We start from the raw sequence: 15,894 nt of genomic DNA on the forward strand, positions 1-15,894 counted from the left end.
ATGTTTTCGAATGCGTCTTGGTCGAACTGACAAAACTGAAACTGCAAAATATCTAAGCGGCATGTAAGTTAATTCTTTCCCTGGGAAAGAATTTGCTTGGTCTCTTCGGTACATTGCCATTTTCCGCACTGTAGTGCGGTGTAGGAGTTGGTATATTTAAGTAGGGGGTGTGTGGGGGGCAAAGCCCTCCACTTAATCTCATGTTTTAATGTGCTTACTTTTTTTTTTTGTTGGAACAGCGATTTTTTTCCCTTGGAAAAAAATCGATGTTCTGACAGTTCGATTTTGTAAGCTTTCACTTACATGGGGTTGATTAATCCACTGTTCACTTACCTAAGTGTTCTATGATCTGATATAGACCCAATCTATAGTAGAGAGTAGATCTGTCCCTAGTATGGGAGAGATCATTTCAGGTCATGGTGTAAGTATAAGTAATAGTAATAGGTGTTGAATATAGTGGAGAGTAGAAGGAGTGCGGGTTAGGGAGGAGGTTAAGTTGGAGTGTGATAAGGGCATTCCCATTTGGAAGACAGATGAGTATATAGGTGAGACTTGAAAGTATTATGGTTAGGTAGGTTGCATAGGAGGGAGGGGAGAGAGTTCCACTGTGTAGCTATGGAGAAAGATAGTAGTAGTTGGCCAAGAGGGTGTGATGGTTAGTGGACTTGCAGGAGATTTTGGTTTTCAGATCTGAGTGAGTGGTTAGGCATATAGGGATTTAAGGATGTAGCGAGAGAGGGGCAGTTAGCAGGTTTAAAGATGAGCTTGTGGGCAGTGGTAAGTTGTATGCATCTCAGGTAGTTGGGAAGTTCAAGCTGAGAGAGGGGCAGTTAGCAGGTTTAAAGATGAATTTGTGGGCAGTGATAAATTGTATATATCTCAGGTAGTTGGGAAGTTCAAGCCATTTGAGGGTGTGGCGGGAGTGGAAGTGGTGGGATGAGTTTTTTGAATTGGTTGCAGATTTGCAGATTTTGTGGTAACAGGATTCGAGCTTGGATCGTAGACCAAGCTGGAGATTGGAAATGAATGAATTCCAAAAAGAGTTGGATGCGCCACTATTAGAATCCTTTCAATATTATGAGACTGAGGCAAAAACAGATCATACCAAGCCTCATATGTACAGGAAAACCTGATAGATGGCACTGATATTCCTAAATATGGTTATCTGTTATTTCATGCAGACCCTGGAAGACATTACTTTCTATGTATGCTACACAAGCAAAAATGACTGATGGGGCGGGCCTTTTTAAGTAAATAATAGCCCAACCAGAACAGCATTGTGCCTCACCACCCTGGGAATGTCCATTATATCCGAATAACACCCACCTTGGAGGGCATTACTTCATTTGGATAATAGGCTACCTGTTAAATTGTTTTATATTATTTTTATTACTATATACATTTTTTATATTCTTAATATAAAATAGTTTCTTCATTTAATATTTAAGACTTGCGGTACTGCAGTATATGCAATTTTTTGGAAGAAGTATTTTACATCTAAAATATAAATAAGTTAAGTGTTAATTGCTCACAGACACGCATACACAGACACAGACACACACACACACACACACACACACACACACACACACACAAGCTCAGCAATCACAGCTACGTTCTTGACTGAGTACACTTTAGATATCTCATTGTGATTACATGAATAACACAGTTCATACAGTGCAAAGCATCGGAATTCCCCAATGACACTAACTGTTCCTAATTTTGCTCTCTCCCTTCAAAATGTTTGATTTTCTGATAAATTAGTGAACATCACGGTCAGTCAGTGAAGCCAGACATTATAGTTTCATTATACTTTTTTTTTGAGAAAATGTATGCTAATGTAAACTTAAGGTTATTTTTTAAAATGTGTCCCTTATATTGCATCTTTCTGCATTGTTTACTTTATGTGGGTGCTCTCAATTTATCTATTGTATAGGTAATATATAATTATTGACCATGGGATAGGTAAGGCCTATATAACACCAAAAGGGATAGGTTAATTCAAGTACCAAAAGATAAACTGTCTAGGCTTAAAATGCCCTGCAAGGGCAGCTAGCCTAGTACTTAACTATGAACCTATGTCAGGGATGCAGTGTGTGTGTGTCTCTCTCTCTCTCTCTCTCTCTCTCTCTCTCACTCTTACTTGTTTATTTGCTTACTGAATTTCTCTCTCTCACTCTCAGACTCACACACACACGCACACACCCATACACACACACACACACACACACACACACACACACACACACACACACACACACACACACACACAGACACCTACATTATTGTTTTCTTTCTTTTATTTTACGTTCAATAAACAGTGAAGCTGCATTTAAGGAGCATAAAAAATGGGAGACATTATTTTTTTTCATCTGTGCTTTATGGCAGCTTAATATACTGTCAAGAAGATGTGGACTTGTTTTCTACTGGCTGATATCTGTATATGTATGTTGGAGATCATTTGCTCTGCAATTTGGTATTGATGCACAATTCAGCCATTATCTTAAAAGCATAAAAGGTTCAGCATAAAATCCAAGGATGCTGTGCCATCATGAGAGACATATTCTGGTAAAGATGGTCTTTGAAGAACTTCCTTTCCTATCTTTCATATATAGGTGTGTGTGTGTGTGTGTGTGTGTGTGGGTGTATGAGTATTATGGTTTAGTAAGTATGCAGCTCCTGAAGTGTTGCAAAGCAAGTGATGGCTGTACAAAGGTAAATGTTTAAAGACTATACTCATACACCTTGAAAAGCTTTTATTTTATTTTTACAAAGTATGGAATTAAAGTTAACAAACAATTCATTATTGCATACATATTCGTATGCTATAATAATTGCATTTGATGCATAAACTCCTGGAGACGTGAAATACATGTTCCTGTCATGGATTGTAATATGCCTTTCATCTCTTCTCCATGTAATGCAACAGATACGAAAAGGGTAACAGCCGTTGCATCTGGCCCATCAGTTCTTAATATAATTTGTTTAATGTTGTTTTTTGTTTTTAATTATAAAATAGAATAACTTTGTCACATATAGTTAGCTCTACTCTTACCTGTTGGCCTAATGTATAACTGCTAACACTACTAAATGCAATAGAGTTTGAGAGCTGAATCATCTGCACTGTTATTTCACAGCCACATTGGCCCAGTTGTATACATACACCTGTACCTCTACTGGTATTTCAATTAGTTCTACCCCATTAACTTCCCCTGCTTAGATTTTGCAGCAGGTTTTAAATTAAAAATGAGAGATTTTCTAGCTTCTATAATCAAACATTTTAAAGCATATTAATTACAATAATACAACGGAGAGTTGTTTTTGCACTAAACTGAAGACAATATCAATTTCCATAAAGGTCCATAAGTAGGGGAGGGGGGTGTTTTCTAGGTTGCTCTGCTGCCTCCTTTAAAACACATTCCCAGCAGTTTGTAATGAGTGGGGGTCTCCTTCTATGTTTTTAGTACAATGCAGTGTGATACTGGGACTATACATACTTGAAAAAGCCAGAGTTTGCCCCATATGTTCCTCATCAAATGCTTGTTTGTCTTGGTATTTTTGTTAGTGTGGACTATACATCCATTTCCTGATTTTAGGTTTCCCTATATTTATGTTTAACAAGATATGTTACATGGTAATTTTAAAAGTTAATCTTAGTCAGGACTGTCTTCAGCAGTTTTTAGAAAAAGGGGATCTAGCCTTTTAAGAATACTGCATATACAAGCAGGTAGGCAGGTTATAGTTACTGTCCCAGGAGATCTAATTTGTTTCAAAACTTGCCTTCTGACAATGAAGTAACCAAAGGATGTTTGTAGAATAGAGCAAGAAAGGTACACACGATTGTGCCAGCATTTTAATCCTGTCTTTGTGTTTTTTTTCAGGGCCAAATACTTCAAGGGAAAGAAGGTTCATGGTGAATTTGACATCAAAGTTGAGCAGGTTTGTGAAGTTCATCTTACTATTCCTATCTTGCAATGTGCTGACTTGCTGCCTCTCATATTATAAATTCAAGATACAAAATCTTTGCTATATCAGTCCTCCTATGCCAATTCTATAAGACCTAAAATGCTATCCTTTTTGATAATCAGGCTTCTGTTGCTGTAAAGGGTTTTAATATGAGAGCACAATGATTTTTAATAAAATAATCCTATGTTTGTGTCTTTCGGCTTTTCCCGGTTAGGGGTCGCCACAGCGGAACTCCGGTCTGCTAATGACTGGTAGTTGATTTTTACGTGCCGAGTTACCAGCTCTGATGTACAACCTTCAACGGAGGTGCGCCCATTCACGCATGTCTCCACACAGAAGACGCTCTAACCGAGAATCGAACCGGACAGCGTCTTACTGTGAGGCGACAACGCTACCGCAGCACCACAAATGCCTGGCAACAACAAATTGTATACTGTATGAATTGCATGTCATTTTAAATTACCAGTATAAAATGCACCACTGCCAATGGCTATGACTGTATTTCAGTTCCCTTTCAGGTGTCAATGATCCATTACTGTGACATCATAATGTGTTGTTATTGGTGTGAGATCTGGATTCTGTATTGTTGTAATAACTGAATATTCTGCAAAGTCTGAGGCATCAGTTGTACGAAAAGTTAACTTTTAGTACCACTTTCATTACTTCAGAATGTTATACTGTGTTCTGAAATCAGCTAACTGGCAGCATCTTTTACCGGGCTAAGGCAGTGGGTGGGGTATAGGCTGCAGGCCTTTGATATGAGTTTTTCTTGAGCCCCACGTGTACTCACATACTGCGCAACTCTTAACTCACTAAAATTACCTGGTTAATAAAGACTAAAATTGAATTCATCAGGGTACTGCGCAGTTGCTGTTTTATCAGACATCAGGAGATTGTAGTTGCATCTGAAATCAGTTTTGGCCATTTTTCAAACTAAAGAAACCACTGTACCACCATTATGAATCTGGAAAGGATGGTTTTATTATAACATCTGGATGCTCTTATGGGTTACTTAGTGCAACTCACTTTTCATTTCTTGCCTCTAGCTTTATGAACATCAACAATTTGCCTGATGCTGAATGTATTTATTGGTATTTGATTACTGGGAAAGTCAACATGTACATGCAAATCATTTTTTAAGATCATCATCCACTATCATCCCTAATAATTTTGCTGTAAGAAGTGACTTTGATGGTTGTATTATTAAGAGAGAGGATTTTAATTTTTTTCATAAGAGAGGGATTTGGAGAAAAAAGGTTTGTTGTTGTTGTTGTTTTGGGTTGAGAATGAGTTCTGAATTACAATGTCATATTTAGTGGTTGTTAAAACTTCCTGAATAATTTGCTGGAGATTGGTTGCCAGATGTGCATACAAATGTGGATTCATCTGCATGTTGTATTATTGAGGCCTGTTGTATGGATGTGAGGAGGGTGTTACTGAGACTGTTAAAAAGGAGGGGACCAAATATAGAGCCTTATGGTACACTGGTGATGATTGGCAGGAATGTAGAGAGGGTGGAATGCCATTTTACTGACTGATACCTATTGGGTATGTAGCTTCTGATCCATAGAAGGGTGGGCTGAGATAGGCCAAGGGAGGACAAGTTTGCTGTGAGAAACTGTGTCAAAAGCTTTAGACAAGTCTAGACATAAGGGAGAGACTAATTTGCTGTTATTTCTAGCTTTATTGACAGTATCTATGAATGTTAGAAGTGCAGAGTTAGTGCAATAGGAGGGACAGAATCTGTGTTGTATGGAAGATAGGAGTTCTTCCTGCAAGAGATAGTTTAGCAATTGTCTTTGAATGCATTCTTCAAGTATTTTGGAGAGCGGGATATAAGTCTGAAGTTAGTAATGTCTGTTGAATTTCCTTGTTTGTGTAGAAGGATAATCTATGTTTTTTCAGAGAGAGAATGTGGGATTCCTGGACTGGCCTGTTTCTGAGGATCAAGACAAGACATGCAACGCTATCAGCTGCTATTTTAAGTTACTCGCTTGGAAAGTGGTCAGCTGAAGTAGGGTGGTTTGACTTTGTTTAATAACAGTTTTATATAGGATGTAGGCCCAGGTTTGAAGGTGAAAGTGGATGTGGTGATATGTGGCTGTTGGGGAGTCCTTGGGTAAGGATGCTATATCATAATCATCATCCCCCTTTTACCCATTTTCTACATGGGGTCAGGGTGTCATGTCAACTGTCGCCATCTTTGGGGATCCCCTCACTTCATTTCCTCTTCCTTTCTTCCTGTCTGCCCTAAATCTACTTCACTGGCTTGTCTTCTGCTTTTCTGCACATGTCCAAACTACCATTATCTGTTCTCTCTCTTTGATCTTTTCTGCAATTGGAGCTACTTTGGCTTCTGCTCTGCTATCATAATTTCTTCATCTGTCCCACAACTTGTGTCCTACCACCCATCTCAAACACTTCCTCTCCATGACCTCTAGTTTCCTCAACAACTCTGCATTCTTCTGTCAAACACTACCCCAATACTCTGTGCCAGTTGGCTGCAGTCCCTCTGATTCTAGCTTTAGCTTCCTCATTCAGACTTCCCTTCTCATTAAGCATGCCTCCCAGATAGTTGAAGCTGTTAACCCGTTCCAGTATTTTCCCTTATATCTCATTTCTCAGCTTCCTCTGATTCCCCCATTTGCTACCATTACAACTGTCTTATCTGATCTGTTTCATCCCATGTGCTTTCAGTTTTGCATTCCATTCCCCTATCCTTTGCTGAAGTTCTTGCTAAGAGTCATCTGCCTGTAAAGTCACATCATCTGGATACAGCAACTTTGTTGATCTGCCCTCTCCAACCTGTTTACTAATGTAGTTCATCACCAGTATGAACAGCAGTGGGCTAAGAGATGAACCCTAATGAACTTCCACTTCAACTGGGAACCCCTGTGTAAGGCTGATCACTGTTTGTACTTGAATAATTGGGTCCTTGTAGATAGCCTGTACTAATTCTACCAATGTTTCTAGGACTTTGGACCACCACAGGGCTACCTAATCAGCTTTCTTGGACTCTTATTATATGCTTTCTCCAAGTCTAGGTGTGCCCAGTTGGACTCTTTCCTCATCTCTAGCTTCTTCTCAACTATCTGCTCAGTGCAAACATCGGGTCAGTTGTGCTGCAGCCTGACCTGAATCCGAATTGCTCAACTCTTGTCTTAGCTTCTACTATTCTGCATATTCGTTTATCAACCAACCTCTCCAGAATGTTCATGCAGTATGGCAGGAGTGTGATACCTCTGTACTGCCCAGAGTTGTGGATGTCCTCTTTGTTTTTGTACACTGGCACTAGTTTGGTTATTCTCCAGTCATCTGGGAAACACTTTTCTCTCCATACCGCTATGAATGCCCTCAGGAGCCATTTCTCCTCTTTTTCACCCAACAGCTTTTTCATATCTGTTGGGACCTCATCTGAGCCTGCTGCTTTCCCTTACTTAATTTTCCTTTAGACAGTAGACAGTGTGATGAAGGAACTAATTTAGAAAATACTGGATGAGTGCTTTCTGTGTTTCTGGACACAAGTGAACATTAAAGTCACCCGGCAGCATGGAGATACAAAGGGCATTTACTTCTGATAATGATTTTACTAATGGGTTGGGAGGGTGGCCTAATGGTTAAGGTGTTTGCCTTACAAACACAAGGTGCAGGGTTTGAGTCTCACAAGGGATAATTGGCTAAGCTTAAAATGGCTCGAAAGGGCAGTTAGCTTAGTACTAACCTATGAACCTATGGCTACGGAAGGAGAGGTGCGAAAAAGCACCAACTGTAAGCTTAAGAAAACTCACTATGGGGTTGTCACAAAGGTCACAGTGCGTCTTTTGGAGTTCTTTGGGAAAGAGGCAAGTAATTTGCAGTAACTTAAGAAATTAGAAGGAAGATACTCATAAATACAGCTGTAAAAAGTGTGATAGCTGTGATCCAGGAGCAGCTGGCAGGATGTTTCCTGGCTCAAGCTAGGATTCAGCGATGGCTACAATGTTAAAGTTGTTAGCAAGTGGACAATCATCAAACAAGGGAGTTTCTTTAAAAAAGTACTCTGCGTTGATGTATGCTACAGAAGTCATATGTATGACACACACATACACACTCAGTGTCCTACTTATTTAAGCATCATAAAATAACACACGTTTATAGAAAATGATATCTTAGGCAATATTTTGTAAAGAGGCATCATCGTATTGAAAATGTATTGCAATGCCTTGGTACCTTGGCTCCTGTTTTTCACATTACCCAGTGAACATGTCAGCAATACTGTATCAACTGTCATTGTTTGTCTATATAGGGGTGTTCATAGATAATGAATGGTATAATGTAGGAAGCAATGGAAAATTATTAGTTAGAGCATCCTTATCCCTAACTCCCAATCCCCAGAGATATGATATGAACTCACAAATATCTTATGATTAGGACTGTAGTTTGCATTAAAGTAAGGCTAGTGCGGACAATACCTTTGGTATATATACTATCTAAACAGTAACTGCCATATTTTCAGTGATAGTTCAACTACCTGATGTACTGTGACAGCAGCAAAAAAAAATGGTTCCAAAATCTTAAAGTGCTTGGTTTGCAGAACTAAAGGCCAGCAATGTGGCACAACACAATATTAAAATCTTACCATCTGACCATCTCAGTTAAGTCTGCTTCAAAGATCATGTCCTCCAAAACAGGATAAAAAGCTGACCCACATTTATAGTTGATGCACAGCATGTTAATATCAGATTGTGCATACAAAATAAGAGGAAGTTGTTGACTACAAATATTCATGTACTGCATCCCTAACCCCCCTGCCCCATAATCCAGAATATCTTCATAGGAGTCCTTTCAGGTAAAATATGCCTAGCATCTGATCTCAGATGGATTAGACTTCTTCCACATTAAAACTTTTAAAAAGGTTAATTTTATTTTAATTACTAAAACCTGACACAAAGACATTTGAATAGCTCAGCCTTTAGAATTTTAAAAACAAAGCTGGGCCAACAATCACAACACTGTTCATACAAATCAAATAACTAGCTATCATGTAAAACAAAGGATATAACTTTAAGCAATCTTGAACAAAAACAAATAATGGAGTGGAATCAGTAGTGGCTTCAGAATATTATTGCCTTTATTAACTCCAAGGTGAGAGACTTAATCAGATCAGTTAAATTTGGTGCACAACAGCTCTTAAATACAGTTTTTGGTACCCTCAGAAATTATGTTTACTGGCCTGACCCCCAGTACCCAAATGTGCACACCAGGTCTGTCACCCCCCCCCAGACTTACTCCATTATTGCTGGGGCCAGTCGTGGATCCTGAGGGTGTCCTGAAGGATCAGTGTGTCAGTGCTTCCATCTGGAGTGATTTTTTTATGCTCTGCCCACCCCCTTTCCCTTCTCATCCACACTCAGTGATTATATCCGAGGGTAAATCCTATTTTTTGACCACACCTCCCCTTAGGGAGTATATCAGCGAATGGCCTCCAACTTTGTATGGGCACACTCATCCCTTCCCTGCCCTTCCATCAGTTGCCGAGTCACTAATTGAACCAAGGTTAGCTGGGCCATGGTCCGGGCTTTATCCCTTTATACCACCAGAGTGGCTAGCCCTTAAATACACTATTAATCAAAAGTGTCCTGTGAGGATGTGTTAGGGAGTTAAAGAAAAAATTAGAAATGCTAATAACAAAATAACTGTACATTTGTTCCAAAAGTTAGTATCTTGACACAAGTATTAGCATTACAACATTCATATTCATACCTATGATACTGAGTTTGTCCTGTTAATTATTTCAGTTTTGTGATACTCCATAAAAAGGGGAAAAGATATTTTGCCACTATGGTTATTAATCTTGGTAAAAAAAGAAAAAATCATTCATGCAATTTTTACTGATCTTGCCTTCTTAAAGGAAAGTGTCAGTGGAAATAAAAAAAAAAACACAACTTTGTTTAAAATGACCGTTTCTTTTCATTATGTAATTATTCCCCAAAAGAGTAAAAAGGCATTGTCATTTTTCTAGTTATTACTTATAGATAAGAATGGTCTGTCAGAATTATATTTGCATTCACCTTCTATTTGGTACAAATACACTGCTTCTCTTGTGTACATCTTATTGTTAATATGTCAGTAGTCTTACGTAACTCTGATACATATGGATATGTACTGTGATGCATTTCTGTAACACTGTACAGCACATTCTTAAAATAGCATAGTTTTGATATGTACCTTTAACTTATTAATAAGAACACATGACAGAAATCTATGTGTATTTTGAGGCATGAAAAAAAAAAGAAAAATACCAGTCTCTGGAAGTTACCTTGACCAGCTTGTAAGCACTCTGACTACATACACATAAACAGCCTACCTGTGAACATATTGAATATCATTTCAAAAAAAATCCAGGCAGTAAATAATTGCTTTAATTAATGGATGGCTGTTTGATAATTTTCCAATGCAAATCATAGGGGATAATAATGTTGAGTCCAGAAATTAAATGCATCAAAGGCTTCCCAGTACAAAATGTTGATAGTCACTTAATGTTAACTACTGCCATAATGGTTAAACATATGTGGGCAGCACAAATTGCAAACTAACCTCTCTGTGAGTGTCATTATATCACAGTAGAAAAAGCCAAATGGCAAATGTCTACCCATAAAACAAAGATCTATCCTACTGTTAGGATCACACAGCTCTATAAACCAATCAATCTCCAGACATTTGCTCCCCTTGCAGCTCGACTTCATTAAACAACCTCCTCATGCAACCTGAGATACTACTCAAACGTCGCGCCAACTCTCATTACTGCGAGAACCAGACTCCATGACAATGCACGTGCATTGTACTCTCATGCAACCTGAGATACTACTCAAAAGTCACGCCGACTCTCATTACTGCGAGAACCAGACTCCATGACAATGCATGTGCATTGTACTCTCATGCTCCTACTTTTTGGCAAGCTGTCCAAACTGAAGGAAATTATCACTAACTCCAAAGTCAGAATGTAACTCAAAAAGCACTTTTTCATCAAAGCCAAATGCTCATGTTCAGCATGGGACATACTACCTAACACACTATCACTATCTCCATTACAGGTCTCTCTTCTCTCTCAGATTTAATGAAAGTTGACCCACTTTAGAAACTAATGCATATATTGTGCATTACACTCTGCTTATTCACTAGAATGGACATAAACAGCTTTTCTATGTAACTAGTCTAAACTACATTTCTGTATTTTTTGTTTGTGAAATGTTTCTGCATTTTACCTGGGCTAAGTATGAAATTGGTCAATACTGATCAGAGCACTACCGTGGTAAACAAATATAAATAAATAAATGAAGTACGAAACCGTGAAGAAAAGGGTAAAAGAGAATCATTTAAAGCATTATTGCATTGTATTCAGAAATATTTATACTGTTTATATATTTACAATTATTAAAATGCTTAAACTTAAGCACTACACAGTTTTAAAATCAATAAATGTGCTGTGAATGTTAAATCTGTCTCTAAAATCTTTTAATTAGAGTAGCAGAGAAAAATTTGAAATGACGAAAGAACTTCATTAAGCGCTAAAATTTAAATGAATGCCCTAATCAGGATTATAATGCAGTCTTCAAAAAGTTGATATCAAGTGGATATCTTAAAATGTGACTTATCTCAGATGCTTGGATCAGGAATGACTGGTAATTCCAGAAGATCAGGGCAAGATTCTCAAATGAGATCTTGACAGATATCTCAAGCCAAGACTTTAGCAAAACTACTAGCTCTTATTCCAATGACCTATGCTGCCTTACAGTGACATAAGGCCTCAGAACCTCTTTCAGATAGGCAGGACTCAGCTTGGGGAGGACAAAGAAGGTGACTGTAAAAATCTTAATTATACATCTTGTCATAACTGGCAGCCAGTCTAGATCGCATGGAATAGGCATAATGTGACATGTCATAGGAGTGCCTATCAAAACTAGATGCAGAATTCTGTACCCACGACAGGTAGGGTAGATAGATCACCATCCAACAGCCAAAGGTACTCAACTTGTTACCACAGGTAATAATAAGCAAAATGGTTTATTTTATAAGGAGAAAAGGGTGCCTGAGGATTTGCAGAATTACTGTAAATGGGATTGGCAATTTACTACAGCCTAAATATTTTTCCTGTATCATACGGTGCTGATATGATGATGCAAAATAAACTCCATAGAAAGCACTATCTGGTTATTTTATTTTCCATTTCATTTTTCCCATTATGGAAACCAAAATATTTGGGCTTCTTTATATTTATCTCTTGTACTTTATCATTTGGTGTTTTTTTTGTGAAGTTGCATTTTGCTATACACTGTGTACCAAAGTTTAAACAGTCATGGCTTGATCCAGGTCATGGATAAAAAGAGTCTTTGGAAAAGCCCACTTACCCACTAAAAACTGAATAAATAAAAGTCATATAATAATTCACTTTATTTTACATATCTGTAGATATCTTTTGGTGCATTATTAAAACAAGTTATGGCAACATGGCTATGATTCTTTGACAAATGGCATTTAGTGACTCTAGATTTGGGAGGCACTAAAATACATCACGCAGAGGCTGCATTAATGGATCTCTACTGGTGTGTTTGTAAAAAGAAAGCATGATCATACAGAAGCATTTAGCAGCAGCATGGTCTGTTTTAATAAAGGCCAAATGACAAGATATAAACAAACACAAGCAAGGGGAAACATTTGCATGATTTTGCAGGTTGTTTGCAAACATTGTTAGGTGCATAATGCACTTTTAGTATCCTTTCAGGAAAAAAAAAACCCTGAAGAATAGGACAAAGACCTGTATTGTTGAAACGACCCTCAAAACAGTTAACAAACAGCTCAGGAGAAAGAGCAACTCTTACAGAGCTGATTGCAAACTAAAAATTGCCATGTCAGCAAAGGATAACCACAAGAGATTCTTTAAAGAATCTCAGAAATTAAGCCTGCCATTACACCAGGTTTATCTGAAATGCTATTACTCACTCAGACTCTGAACATATAGCTAACATACTTGCAGATAGATTCAGCTACAACTTCTCTCCTCTGTCGCCTCCAAATCTTCAATTACAAAGTATCCAATCCCTGCCCTCCAATAGAATGAACCAGTTTGCAATTTAATGGAACTTAGGGATTCATACGGAGTTTGATTAGTTTGCCAGGTATAGCAATCTGGGATATAATTTTAAAAGCTTTAACTAAATTGAAGTAGCCATACAGCAACATGATATAATGATTACAAAGAAGCAGCATAATATTTTAAAATTATTGTTAGGAAACAACATACTTCATTGTAATGATGAATACAAAGCTAAACTCTGGTAGAAGAAATAAGGAACTGAGCACAGTTGAATTAATGCAGTCTTCAGATGTAATCATTTAATTGCACACAGAAAAGCTGTGAAGCAGGAAATGGAAAACTAATTTTATTCATAGAAACCTAAAGAATATTTAATTTTATTTTCAAGTGTCATTTTGTGCATTGTATAACGAAGCAACATATGTCATTGCATTGATGAATTGTGACTGAGTTGCACTATAGAACTGATTGAAGGTGAAAGGGTTTATTTTACCTAATTAAACAGGGGTAGTGTTCACTTTATTATCCTTATAATGGTGTGCAGACCTCATTTGGTACACTGTGTAAAGGGAAGACAGCATACATCAGCATGGTCTCTGATCACTGGAAAACAACAAGCATGCTTTTAAAATTATGTCAATAAAACAATTTAGCACATTCTACTGCTGACCTGAAAGCTATGTTATCCATGATAGAACAGGTAGCAGAGAGCTCATAGATACATGGACTCGTAGGTTGCTGCTAGGCAATAGACCAGTAAGATTTTTTAAAATCTTCCCACTAGAATCTCACTGGCACACTAAACTACTTTCCCTTCTGTCCATGAGAGATGGGGGCAAGACTTGATGTAAATGTACAGGTTTCCGTCCACTTGTCTAAGTTAGCTTTGATGACACTGAGGGAAATTGTTACTTTAGAGAAAGTGAAAGCTTGTTCCCAGTGCTAGGAATTATTTAGGAGAGATGGCTATAATGCCAACAAGTGGTATTTATGTTGCAATTTAGATTTTGATACCTAATATTGTATTTTTGTTATAACCTGTTATATTTAGTGAGTTAGTGGGTCAAAAATACTGGGCCATATACAGGTTTGTTGGCCAGACATATATTGCCTCATAAGAATCTGTAGGAGACAAAGCAACATATTTTTAGATACTTATACCCCTTTTCTCTTTTTTTTCTATGTTTTTTATTCTCTGATTTTGTTTTGTTTTGTTTTAAGGAACCTCTGAAGTTTTTCATGTTAGTTTAGGTGTTTGGACAGTTACATACCAGTAGGCACAGTGCATTCTAGTATGAGCCTGATGAAGCACAAATAAAGAGAATAATGACCTGTTTAATCAAGAGAAGGTACCTTTAGTAATCAGCTGAGTTAGACATTTTTTGTAATGTCAGAGGATGAATGGCAGTCTGTTATCCAAACTTCTTAACAATCAAGCCACCTTGCAGCCAGGCTAACAAGACCACCTCTGAATACATCTTCAAAAGCCAAAACATCTCAACTCCCTGCCAACAAGTTCCAAGCACAAAGCTTCAGTGTACAGATCATAATTTCTCAGTACTGGGTCTCAAACTTTGGGCCTCTCTTCCCCACTATATCAAAGACTCTACCTTCTACACTCAGTTCCAATCTCAGCTTAAAAGTCATCTAAAACTAGCAGTCAAGTGACAGTGGCACCCTTCCAAAGACATTAACTGATCACTTCTGCTTCCCTTTGCCTTTCACTGCCTTCAACATCCCTCCTTCTGTCCACAACTATCATACAGTTAGCAATACTCATACCATGACAATTGTAGATAAACGTATATCACTGTGTATATTGTTACCCTGATTTCATTTACTATAAATGTACATATTTTCTGCACTCTTACTGTATTTAACTCTATGTTTTCTATCTCTTTGTACTTGAACTTTATCATATATCTTTATTTCCTGAGATTGAACTTAGTCAAATGTGATCAATGTTTTACCCCAGTTAACAAATACAAATAAATAAATAAAAATAAAAAATAGGGGGGGGGGTATCCACAAAGTTTCTCAGGCCTATTATGGCAGTGCTTATTTTAATGGGAGGTGACATTTTTGAGGTAGTTGTGTGAAAGTTCCTGTTTTCAAAACTGTAACAGTGCTATACTTACTGACATTCATCTTTAGGGTCTGATTCCAACACCCTCAGTTTGCCTGAGTTAGGCCTTTTTGGAGGATCTGGGTTTCTTCAAGAGAAATGATGATGGCCCTAAGCATGCAATCATCTACAAACATGGTCCACCAGAGGTCTTAAATGTCAGATGTGACATCAGAAAAACAGATGCCAAATAGAAGTGATTCTCAAACTGAGCCCAGGGGGACACCACTGATGACAATTCTCTTGGAGGACTGACTGCAATAGAGTGAACCAGTTTGCAATTTAATGGAACTTAGGGATTCATGCAGAGTTTGATTAGTCTGCCAGGTATAGCAATCTGGGATATAATGTTAAAAGCTTTAACTAAATTGAGGTAAGTTGTGTGTATGGCATTACCCTCATCTAAGTGCTTCTGTGACTCCATCAAAGGAGTCGAGATGAGTAGACATGTTCTATTTCTTACAAAGCAAGATTTGTTAGGGACTGCATGATATGTTATCTGGGCCCTAACAACCTGTGTTTTTGTTCTTGGAAAGCACTTTTAGTATCTTTTCAGAAGTAATTACTGGGGTGGGAGGCAGGGATTGGATAATTTGTAATTGAAGATTTGGAGGCGACAGAGGAGAGAAGTTGTAGCTGAATCTATCTGCAAGTATGTTAGCTATATATTCAGAGTCTGAGTGGGTAATAGCATTTCAGATAAGCCTGGTGTAATGCCAGGCTTCATTTC

At 37.8% G+C, this 15,894-nt stretch overlaps 1 protein-coding gene across 5 annotated transcripts in view; it reads left to right on the forward strand.

Annotated features, from left to right (window-relative positions):
• Positions 1–15,894, forward strand: part of SYN1 (synapsin I) — a 2,007,545-nt gene that overhangs the window by 511,977 nt on the left and 1,479,674 nt on the right. For all 5 annotated transcript variants that reach the window (XM_044080298.1, XM_044080299.1, XM_044080296.1 and 2 more), the window contains exon 2: positions 3,882–3,939. In XM_044080298.1, coding sequence (XP_043936233.1) covers positions 3,882–3,939 — 58 coding nt within the window. The remainder of the gene's footprint in view (positions 1–3,881; positions 3,940–15,894) is intronic.

Source organism: Protopterus annectens, chromosome 8.part0, assembly GCF_019279795.1.
Source record: "Protopterus annectens isolate FY-2018-M chromosome 8.part0, PAN1.0, whole genome shotgun sequence".
In the NCBI taxonomy this organism is placed as follows: domain Eukaryota; kingdom Metazoa; phylum Chordata; order Ceratodontiformes; family Protopteridae; genus Protopterus; species Protopterus annectens.